Source organism: Pelodiscus sinensis, chromosome 2 (assembly GCF_049634645.1).
Source record: "Pelodiscus sinensis isolate JC-2024 chromosome 2, ASM4963464v1, whole genome shotgun sequence".
Taxonomy (NCBI): Eukaryota; Metazoa; Chordata; order Testudines; family Trionychidae; genus Pelodiscus; species Pelodiscus sinensis.
In genome coordinates, this window is record NC_134712.1 from 130360254 (window position 1) to 130372403 (window position 12150).

Genomic DNA, 12150 nt, shown 5'->3' on the forward strand with positions numbered 1-12150 from the left:
TTGCTTTTTTCATTTTCCTTGTTCAGTAGAGAGGTGCTGCAGAAATAACTTTGGTATTTTTGTTTAGTGTTTATATTTATTTCTATTTGAAAAAACCTCCACATCTTTGTTTTACTGTAGTCTCAGTGATATTTACATGCTGGACAATAAATTAAAGTGAATTCAAAGTCAGTAAGTGTGGGGGAGAGTTACATGGTCGCTAATGGAATGGCTCTGTGCAATGAGTTGAAGCAGTTTTGTTCAAATTGGGCTTTTGTTTTCTAGGGGTTTTTTCATTTTTGCTTGGGACTGAATTGAGTGGATGGGAGTGAGGGAAGCCAACAGGAGGTGTGAAGGGGAGAACTGAATGGAGCAGAGAAATAAGTAAAATATATTATAAAAAAATTTGGCGGGCAAGAGAGAGGTTTGCGCGGCAGCTAAAGAGAAACAGGCAGTAATGATCTGCAGAGTTGCTGCAGGTAGCTTGATTAGATAATGAAAAATCAGGCCAGCTGATTTGAAAGATCTGCCCTTAAGCAAGTACCTTCCCCAAGCACTAAATTCATTCAACATCTTAACAAGTTGTGCACACAGCTAGACTATAAACAAATCTTCTGCTATTGCTTGTCACACATCTTCCCTGTCCCTTCCTACCTCTGTTTTGTGTTTCACCCTAAAGTAAGATTATATAAGCTCTTTAGGATGAGAACTGTCCCCTTATTTCCGGATGGCATACTGCATAATTGTATCCTGGTTTGACGGGGCCTTTTCTCTTTACTATAATGCAAACGCTAAACAAAAATTATAATATAGACCTTTTATAATAAATCTTATTTCAGTTTTGTATTTGGAGCTGAACATGGTTAATGCCTTTTTATTATTTAGTATTATGGCCACTTCACTACAGACATCCAGCCTGTGGTATAACTGAGTTGTTTCGAGCTATGGCAGTTATGGAGGACATGGACCATGGCTGAGGATAGTGTTAGAGCTGGGCTTTATGGAGATTATGCCTTTCCTCAAATGCTGGAGTGCAGTGCTCTTGTCAGTGACGTTCCTTTACAAGTTAATACTTTTGTTGTTCTCACTTATTTTCACAGCCCAATTATGGAAGCTTTTGGCAACGCGAAGACTGTTTACAACAACAACTCGAGCCGCTTTGGGAAATTTGTTCAACTGAGCATCTGTCAGAAGGGAAACATCCAGGGAGGAAGAATTGTAGATTGTATCCTCTCTGCTTGCTGCGTGTCTTTGTAGTTCAGGGTGATATGCTCCCTTTAGCGCTTTGGTGGAGAATAGCAAGGGGCATACCAGCTTAGCCTGCCCCTCTGCTGATGCACAAAGATTCCAGGTTTAAAAAAAAACAAACCCTATCCTGAGTGACCTTGAAAAAGAAATCAGTTAGTCCAGATGCAGTGTGTGTGTCCATCTATCCATTCTGCTAACCAAATTCAAAATCATTAAACCATCTCATTTCTGGTATAATGACTAATGTGCGTGTTTTCTCGGAGTGAGTGAATAATGCCTTTTCATGGGAAAATCTCTGATTACCAGCTCTTCACCAGCCAGGTGAAAGTCATCCAAGGGCATAATAACCCAGGAAAGCCCAGTCCAGAGGTTCCATTTTATGAGAGATGTAGCCTCCAGTTGGTCACACTGCTTGCACTCAGCAGTGCTGGGCTATGCACCAGCTTCATATAGGATACGGAAGGTTGCAAATTGAGGAGTGTATTTAGAGAGCTGAAGTACCCATAAGCCCTACATAGGGGTGTTGTGTTGTGGTTGCTCTTTCTGCACTGTAACAAGATTATTGGCTGTGGAACAGCTGCATCTTGTCTGTGTGTTTTTTGAAGGGAGGAGGCAGTGATTCTGTCCCTACACGCTCAGCCTCCAAATCATGCCTAGGTCTTTGCACAAAAGTTACTTGTTTACATGTCAAGGTTAGTATCACTTCAAATCCTCATTTACTGCAGAACATGACAACACTTCAGTATGCCCTGTTGAAAAAGGCTTTGGGATTAGAAATGGCTGAATGTGTTAGTTATGGAAACTCCTCCTTTTGCTGTGCAAACAGGTGTAAAACATTAGATACAATGCTCTTTTTAGTCTCAAGTCAAACTATGAGAGAGTTATAAACAAATAGGTCTTTAACTTCACCATTTTATTCCTTGATGGATTACTTTGTTCCTCATGAAAGATTTATTAGAAAAAGTAAGTCAACATTTGCTGTCATTCAGTATTTTTGTTTTATTCATAGATTTTCTCAAATATTGCTGATGAATAGGTTCCCCTTAAAAATAATCCTCTAAATAGAAATCTTACTTGCTTTGACAGAACCGTGTGGTAAGGCAGAACCCTGGGGAGAGAAATTATCACATATTCTATGCACTATTGGCAGGGATAGAAGAGGAAGAGAAAGGTGAGTGGCAAAGCTCGTCTCACATTCCTGACACCAACTTTCAAAAGTGGTGGTGGTGGGAGGGTGCTTTTTAGCATAAGAATCCACCAGGCCACCTGGGATTTATTCCCAGCTCCTGCAAATTCACTCTGTGACCTGGGAATAGTTAGGAACAAACACGTATCACAGCATCCAGACTAAGTATCTTGGGTAGGCACTAGGAAAGTCAAAAGGGAAGAGAGGAGAAGGAATTGTACTCTCAGGCCTTTGTCCATGAAGACTAACTTCCTTGCAAGAAAAACAGCATTTGTGTAAAAATATCTAAGCTGTCTTACTGCCACCTTTTTCACCAGCTGTCTGTGTGCGATGCAGAGTACAGGTCATGGTGTTTCACAACTAGATAAAATGAAAATTATCCAATTAATGTGATACATTTTCTAATACTATAAACCAGTGGCTCAGCCTTTCTTGATTACTGTGTCCCTTTCAGGAGTTTGACTTGTCTACCCCCAAGTTTCACCTCATTTAAAATATACTTCTTTAAAGAATCAGACAGACATAAAAATACAGAATGTCACACAGAACACTGTTCCTGAAAAATTGCTTACTTTCCCATTTTTACCATGTAATTATAAAATTAATTAGAGTATAAATATTTTACTTAATGTCAGTGTATAATATTTAAAGCAGTGTAGACAAGTTATTGTATGAAATGTTAGTTTGTACTGACTTTGCTAGTGCTTTTTATGTAGCTTGTAAAACTAGGCAAAAACCTACATGAGCTGATGTAACCCTCCTGGGAGACATCTGCGTACCCCAGGGATACATATTCCCCTGGCTGAGAATCACAACTATCAACCACTTGATTTTGTGTCCCTGCTCATGCATATTTCTAATAAATGAAACATGAACTAATTCTTTAACTCTTTAGGTTCTGACATGTTTTTTCTCTTTGCAGATGCATTTTACTTATCTCTACCAGAGCACTACCACTATTTGAATCAGTCTGGATGTATAGAAGATATGACAATCAATGACAAAGGCTCCTTCAAAGAAGTCATTGTGAGTTGTTTGATTGGTTCTTTATGATTCAAGGGTGATAAGATTCACATCTCTTTGCTTGATAGTGATACTGATGAAAGCTATCGTGATCTGCAGCTAACTAGGGTCCTAATCTTGCAGAAAGAGTTCATGGTCATGGCTATCTGCAGTCACTCTCAGTTCAGCATCACTCCACATGGGCATAAGGTGGCTTCTGCGTGGAGGGTCAGAATCTGCTATTGCTCAGAAGTGACTAGTTTTCTGTCATACACTTCACTATGATAGAGAGCATTTCTTTCCTTGTGTGCAATGCATGAAATCACTCTCCCACCATTCCTGGGAGTTGTCTGATTAAGAGAAATAATTAAATTGTGGGACAAAGAGGACAGTGGTGGAAGGCAATAATTCACCCAGCACGACTTACATAGAATTAACATTACAGTAGTTTATAACAAAGGATGTATTTATACCTAGGAGCAAATTACTCAGCACATGATGGCGGGGAAGGACTATTACAGAATAAATACAATATATGTATTTTTCTGTCATAGTAATACATATCCAAAATAGGACCCCACAGGATATAACAAGGGATGTACATAGACAGCAATGGAAGCATAAAGTTGCTTGTTTCACAGTTGGTTGAAAACCTGTATGTTTTCTGATTCATTCTCAGTTTTTAGACAAAATCAAACATTTATTCAGTTGCTTACCTAACTTATCCCAAGCATCCACTAGAGTACAGGGTAGCATTCCCATCCGATTGCATCTTGTGCAAGATTTTAGTATTTGGAATACACTAGATGGCTTTTTTCTTCATAACTATTGAATGTACAGTGCTGATTGTGATAAAAGGCTGATTGTGATAAAAGAGAAGCATCACTTTCTTATTTATCTGCTGCTTATCCTCCTGGGACCAGTTCATACAAAATTGTCAAATACTAGTACCAAGAAATCAGGAAGCAGCCTTTCTTTTATGAGAGTCTTAATGTTCTTACTAAAAGAAAACATTGTTTTACATAATCAATGTGCATATTTCTCCTGCTTTTCTCATTTTAAGGCTTCGTACACTTTCTGCATCATTTACTGAAATACAGAAATAGCAAATCCATGGTAGTATGTGGGCTTCTGCAGCTTTCCAGTGTCTTATAGCCATGTGTGTTTGGGGTAAAAAGGATGTGATGAAGATAATATGGAGTAATTGATCAAATATGATTATTAAATAGAATGCAACCACAGGTGAAATGGAAGCACTAACACTAGTAAAGGATTTCTCTTAACTTTCACATCCAAAATAGCTTCAGCAATTATCTGACTGACCATTGCCATAATGACCAATTTCTTTTCCTAGCACTGCCATCATTTTATTATGTGGCACGTATTCTGTGGGATTTAAAAATCAGTTAAAATGGTCAGGTGTAGCTTATTTAAAAGGTGCTTAGGTATGCATGTTTTTGCAGCTGTAAAACTACTAAAGTTTATTGGCAAAAATAATTTTGTGGAAGTGGGTGATACTGTCACTGCAGTCATATAGTTCAGGTTGATTAGTATGACATTTCATTTGCAGTAATCAGTGTGAGGCAGGTAGAGCATGAAATTAACTTACATTCTAAATAAAAAATGAAAAGTCCTGTGGCACCTTATAGACTAGCAGCTTTATTGGAGCATAACCTTTCGTGGGCAAAGACCCACTTTGTCAGATGTGTCATGTGGGGGACACAGTCTACCCTCTCATGCTGTGGCTGATGAAGCTGTACACCGGCCACCTGGACCCCAACAGGGACCAATTCAATGCCCACTTCTTTTGGCGCAAATGCAGGTGGAAGACGCCTGAAGGTGTAGTTCAGGTGCCTCCTGACCGATCTTGATGTTGGGGAGCACAACATCCTTGAAGTGGTCTCAGCCTGTCGTGGGGGGGCAGAAGCCAGCCGGGAAGGAAGAGCCATTGAGCAGCTGCGCACAGCTGCAATCTGCCAGGCCCATCAAGTGGGGGTACACATCCGGGAGACCCTGAGGGCGAAGTTCTCTCGAAGACCCTGGTAACTCTCCCCAGGGCCTCCCCACTAGGGGCCTGTGCCTTGCTCCACTATCCCTTTCCCACCACAACCTCTCCCTTCCCTGAACACTGAATAAACACCCCTGTTTTGATTTCAACATAACAAACTTTGTATTTTTCTTTCAATAAAATAAACTGGAGAGGACAGGGGCTGAGATCCTGAAGGGGGGACAGAGAAGGGGAGCTCAGGGCTGGGAGTGGCGTGGGGAGAGGTTGGAAGTGACACCTCAGGTCCGGGATCCTTGGCAAATTTGAGGTTGGGTGGGGCTTGGGGCAACAGGCGGGTGAGCCGGAGGGGGGCTGGAGCAGGGTCAGGGATGGCAGGGAGAAGGAGCAGAGGCATCACTTGGGGGCTAGGAGGAAGGGGAATGGGCATAGCAGGGGGGCAGAGGAGTGCCATCAGTTCCCGCATGACGGCACACATATTATCGTCCTGCCGCATGAGCTGGTCCCACATGAGGGTCCGCAACTCTACGTCCTCCCGGGTCCTGTGTGTCAGAGTCTGCTGCGTGTCTCTCTGGACGCCCATATGCTGCTTCAAGAGGTGTTCGTAGACCCTTGGGCACTTTCGGGTCCCTCAGGCTCTGGCAGCTGGCTGCAGTGGCGTGAGTTGCCCCTCAGTCCTGGCTGGTCCAGCTGTGGAGAACACAAAGAGAGAGAGGTGGTCAGTCATCCATGCAGACACTGCCACAGAATCATAGAACTGGAAGACACCTCAGGAGGTCATCAAGTCCAGCTAAACTAAATCTCAACTAAGTCTCAACTAAATCAACCAAGCCAGGGCTTTGTCAAGCCGACACTTAAAAATCTCTAGGGACGGAGATTCCACCACCTCCCTAGGTAACCCATTCCAGTGCTTCATCCGTCCCCCCTCCAGTGAAATAGTTTTTTCTAATATCCAACCTAGACCTCTCCCACTGTAGCTTGAGACCATTGCTCCTTGTTCTGCCATCCATCACTACTGTGAACAGCCTCTCTCCATCGTCTCTGGAACCTCCCTTCAGGAAGTTGAAGGCTGCTATCAAATCTCCCCTCACTCTTCTTTTCTGCAGACTAAACAGACCCAAATCCCTCAGCCTCTCCTCATAAGTCAGAAGCTCCAGCCGCCTAATCATTTTGGTCGCTCGCCGCTGGACCCTTTCCAATCACCCACATCCTTTCTATAGTGGGGCCCCAGAACTGGACACAGTACTCCAGATGTGGCCTCACCAGAGCCAAAGAAAGGGGAATAATCACTTCTCTGGATCTACTGGCAATGCTCCTCCTAATGCACCCTAATAGCTCTCTTAGGTATGAGGGCACACTGTTGACTCACATCCACTGTGATCCCCAGGTCCTTTTCTGCAGAACTGCTCCTTAGCCAGTCGGTCCCCAGCCTGTAACAATGTTTGGGATTCTACCGTCCCAAGTGTAGGACTCTACACTTTTCCTTGTTAAACCTCTTCAGATTTCTTTTGGCCCAATCCTCTAATCTCTCCAGGTCACTCTGGACTCTGTCCCTGCCCTCCAGGGTATCTACCTCTCCCCTCGCTTAGTGTCATCCGCAAACTTGCTGAGGGTGCAATCCATCCCCTTATTCAGGTCATTAATAAAGACGTTGAACAAAACAAGTCCCAAAACCGAACCTTGGGGCACTCTGCTAGAAACCGACCGCCATCCTGACATCAAGCCATTGATCAGTATCGTTGGGCCTGACAGTCTAGCCAGCTTTCTATCCATCTTAGAGTCCATTTATCTAATCCATATTCCCTTAACTTGCTGTCAAGAATATTGTTGGAGACCGTATCAAAAGCCTTGCTAAAGTCAAGGTATATCACATCCACTGACTTCTCCATATCCACAGAGCCAGTTACCTCATTATAGAAGCTAATCAGATTGGTCAGGCATGACTTGCCCTTTGTGAATCCATGTTGACTATTCCTGATCACTTTCCCCTCTTTCAAGTGCTTCAAAATGGATTCCTTGAGGATCTCCTCCATGATTTTTCGGGGGACTGAGGTAAGGCTAACTGGTCTGTAGTTCCCTGGATTGTCCTTCCCTTTTTTTAAAGATGGGCACTGCATTTGCCTTTTTCCAGTCATCCAAGATCTTTTCCGATCTCCACAAGTTTTCAAAGATAATGACCAAAGGCTCCGCAATGACATTTGCCAACTCCCTCAGTACCCTTGGATGCATTAAATCTGGACCCATGGATTTGTGTATGTCTAGCTTTTCTAAATAGTTCTTAACATGTTCTTTCCCCACCAAGGGCTGTCCACCTCCTTCCCATACTGCGTCGCCTAGTGCATTTGTCTGGGAGCTGACCTTGACTGTGAACACAGAGGCAAAGAAAGCATTGAGTACTTCAGCTTTTCCCACATCCTCTGCCACTAGGTTACTTCCCTCATCCAGTAAGGGCCCCACACCCTCTCTGATCACCCTCTTATTGCTAACATTCCTGTAGAAACATTTCTTGTTACCCTTTACATCCCTTGCTAGCTGCAATTCCAGTTGAGCTTTCGCCTTCCTGATAACTCCCCTGCATTCTCAAGCAATATATTTATACTCCTCCCTAGTCATCCTAGTCATCTATACTCCTCCCTAGTCATCCTAGTCATCTATACTCCTCCCTAGTCATCTGCCCAAGTTTCCACTTCGTGTAAGCTTCCTTTTTGTGTTTAAGCTCACCAACGATGTCCCCGGTAAGCCAAACTGGTCGCCTACTATATTTGCTTTTCTTGCTGCACATCGGGATGGTTTCTTTCTGTGCCTTTAATAAGGCTTCTTTAAAATACTGCCAGCTCTCCTGGACTCCTTTCCCCTTCATGTTAGCATCCCAGGGAATCCTGCCCATCAGTTCTCTGAGGGAGTCAGTCTGCTCTTCTGATATCCAGGGTATGTACAGTAATTCCTCATTTAACATGTGCCTGCTTAACACGTTTTCGTGATAGTACGATTTTTTTAAGGGAACATTTTTGAATTACACGACCGTCCCCTGAATAACACAATTTCCCCAGCCATCCTGTTGGTGGTGGCTGCGTGGGGCTTGCCCTGCCTCTCTGCAAAGCGGTGGAGGGTTCGCCGCTCGCTGTGCCATTCCCTTCTGACTCCTCCTCGCCGGATGCCTTGCCCCCTGTCCTCCGCCCCTGTTTACAGGCCAACGGCTGGGTTTCCCCAGCTGGCCCGTCGCTGGCAGCTGCGAGGGGCTTCCCCCGCCTCCTTGCAAAGCGGCGGAAGATTTGCCGCTCACTGCACTGTTTCTTGGTACACCCTCTTGCCAGACGCAGTGCGGGTCCCAGCAGACCCGTCACAGGGGCATACTCCCAACCCAATCCCCCTCCCCTCTCCTATGCTTCTCTTCCTCCAGAGACAAACACCTCCCCTCCCTGCTGTAACCCAGTCCCCTTTCTCCTCCAACCTTATGTCCCGGTCCCAACAGACACCACCACTTGAAACGCAACCCCCACCTTTTCCATTATTTTCAACTCGCATAACACGTTTTCACTTAACACGATCATTTTGTGAAACATATCTATAGTGTTAAATGAGGAATTGCTGTATTTTGCTACTCTCCTTTCTTCCTTCGGTCAGGATCCTGAAATCTACCATCTCATGATCACTGCTTCCCAGTTATCAGCCACCTCTACTTCCCCTGCTAGTTCCTCCCTGTTTGTGAGCAGCTGGTCAAGCTGCGCATGGCCCCTAGTCAGCTCCTTCAGCACCTGTGTCAAGAAGTTATCCCCAACATTCTCAAAAAACTTCCTGGATTGTCTGTGTTCTGCTGTATGGGTCTCCCAATAGTCCTCGGGCCAGAGGAGGGGCACGTCCAGGGAGCAAGGCCATGTGTGGCCTTCACAGCACAGGGGCCCCGAGGTGCCCAGGGGGCCATGCTGGGGAGGGGGGCGGGCTGGAGCCTATAAATGCGGGAAGCTGGCTTTCAAGCAAGCTCGTCGTATGTGGCGGATCTGTAGAACCGTCAACCTCCTCCCTTGCTGCCTCGTACAGAGGCTGCGAGCGGGGAAGGCAGGAGCTGGTGCTGGGGGGAGCAGACTTAAAAGCCAGTTTCCGCACCAGCTCTGCAGTGCCCCGCCCCCCCCCATAGGCAGCAGCGCTGGGGAGGCTGCCATGAAGCAGCCTCTGTCCACAGCGGCCTGGGCTCGCTGTGGACAGAGCCTGGTCAGGAGCAGCAGACCATGTCTGCCGGGTGGTCCGAGCTCCCTGCAGAGAGATGCTGGTCTGGCCTCCCACTGAACAGCCTCTATCCAGTGAGCCTGGGCCTGCCACAGACAGGGACTGCTGTTGTGGACTAGCCTCTGTCCACAGGGAGCAGCAGTGCAGCATGTTGGGCCTCCCTGAGAGTGGGGCTGAAGCGCACTGGCTGCCAGCCCTACCTCTCAGGGACTATAGAATAGTGGTGAAACCACTAAGATTTCATGCAGATACATGACTATTCAATTAGCCAGTATCTAGCATCCCTCGAGGTGCCAGATGATTTCCTCTCCAGGCGGTTTTTTTGGTGGGGGGGTTTGTTGTAAAAGTTCTTCTCTGTTGGAATGGGGATCTGCAGTGTGAGCACGACACTTGCATTCCTAAGTGTTCTTGTCACATCTGTGATTACCGTGTCATGAACTTGATCCTATTAACAAAAATCTCTTCAGCCTGTAGTCCCTTCAATAATTATGGCTGATAGGAGAAATTGGAATAAATTGGTTAACATTCTCAGGAACAAGTGGAGTTACTAGATGAAGTTTCATTAGTGTTATGCTAATGTCAAAATAGATCAGGGTTTCTCAGTCTGTGGCTCATGAACCAAAAGGCTGAAGTCATATGGTCATAGACTCAGAAGGTCATTGAGTCCAACCCCCTGCCCAAAGCAGGACCAATCCCAGTTTACTCATCCCAGGCAGGGCTTTGTCAAGCTGAGACTTACAAACCTCTAGGGATGGAGACTTCTTAGTGATTTACTCCAAAGGGGCTGGCTGGGTTCAGTTCTTCACTCCTGGTGTTGTGATTTCTGGGGTCGCAGTGCCACTTGTGTTGGACTGAGCAACCCCTCCATCATGATGGTGGGCAGGGTATGCAGCCACACCATTTGATTGAGTGGTACTATGATGCCCTTTGGCAACTCACAAATTCATTCACAATAGTTGGTGCTCCATGCCCCTTTTTAAGGGTGCAGGGTCAAAATGGATTGGTGCTGCCACCGGAAGAAACCCAGCCAATGTTGTAGAGCCGAAGTGGCAGGAGCTGCTGTTAAGGTGTAATGCAGTGTTTCTTAAACTTTTTAAGACTGAGGAACACCAAACAATATTTTTTTATGGGGAACCCCCAGGAAAAATGTGTCAATCAAAACAAAGAAAAAAAACCCACGGGATCAGGAGGGAGGATAGAGGAGGCAACTTGGGGCAGGGTGTCAGAGCAAGCTGGGAATGCGGGATCTTGGCAGGAGGAGGGGAGTGAGGGGGGTTTGGATGCAGGGTCTGGGCATGAGGGGGGAAGTTTACCTGGCTTAGCACCCTGCTGCAGCAGGGAAAGCCTCAAGGGAGCACACTCTTGTTCTTCGGGGGGAGTTGGGGTGGAGAGCTCAGTCCCCTCCCCCCCCATGCAGCGGGGAACCCAGTGCAGCTGCAGCACCAGCCAGTCTTCCTGCTGGCAAGGTGGAGGGTGGGCGGGGGGGGGGAGAGTAGAACCCCCGACCATCCCCACCAGATTAAACTGCCACTTCCCCAGCAGGCTTGGGAGGGGTGCAGGAGAGAGAGAGCAGCACCACATAGGGGCAGCAGAGCCCAAACGCGCCCCAAGGGGGGGGCAGCAGAGCATGAGCGCACCCCAGGTGAGGGGAGGGGTGGCAGAGCTTGAGCTGGGTTCCCTGCAGGCGGCAGTTTTAAAATGCTGAGGTCCGGGAGTGGCTCCTTAGCTCCAGCCACCCCTCCCCCTCCCAGCAGCAGCGGCCACTGTAAAAGCAGCCGCCTGCACACGTGGAGGAGGAGGCGGAGGCTGCGCAGCAGCGGAGGCCCCGTGTGACGGGGAGGCAGCCGCAAGGGGAGCTGTCTAAGGGCTCTGCAGGCAGTGGGGGAGCAGAATTTTTCTGTTTTCTCCACGGCACACCTCTGACTGCATCGGAACACAGTTTAAGAAATGCTGGTGTAATGCATGGCATCGTTATTTAGTACCAGTTACATTAATATACATGTTCTATATCAGGGATAAGGAATGTTTAGTAAGTCAGGTTTTTTTTGGGGTGCACTAAAGCTACTTACTGACCATAAAATTATGAATCTTCCTAAAACTGTTGGTGGTCGTATATATTTATTATGCATTAGAAGAGTGTGCATTTTCTCAGATGAATGTTCTGTGGATTTTAATCGTTGTTATAATAGCTTTTCTGTGCAGACACACTAGAATAAATTCTCAGATCCTCTGCAGAGATCCCTTTCATTCTTATTTACTAAAAATGTTGTTGCAAGTCTGTGATTGGAGGACAGGTGAACAGGACAATCATCTACAAGTGAACAGAATGATCTCTTAACAGTACCTTTGAGAGCTGAAAGAGGAGAGAACAGAACAGAATTTCTTTCATAAACCCTAAACTGGCTCACTTGAGGTAGAGGTTCTTTGTGGGAAAGAAGTAATCCCGCTGCAAAAACACATATCAGTGCTGCTTGCATTTTGCAAAAAAGACACTATTGTCATTACT

The 12150-nt window shown here is 45.9% G+C and overlaps 1 protein-coding gene across 1 annotated transcript in view; it reads left to right on the plus strand.

The window, feature by feature from the left end:
• MYO10 (myosin X) overlaps positions 1-12150 on the plus strand; it is a 368617-nt gene that overhangs the window by 209311 nt on the left and 147156 nt on the right. Inside the window, exons 6-9 of the mRNA XM_006135809.4 lie at positions 1080-1204; positions 2177-2190; positions 2314-2398; positions 3336-3439. Coding sequence (XP_006135871.2) covers positions 1080-1204; positions 2177-2190; positions 2314-2398; positions 3336-3439 — 328 coding nt within the window. The remainder of the gene's footprint in view (positions 1-1079; positions 1205-2176; positions 2191-2313; positions 2399-3335; positions 3440-12150) is intronic.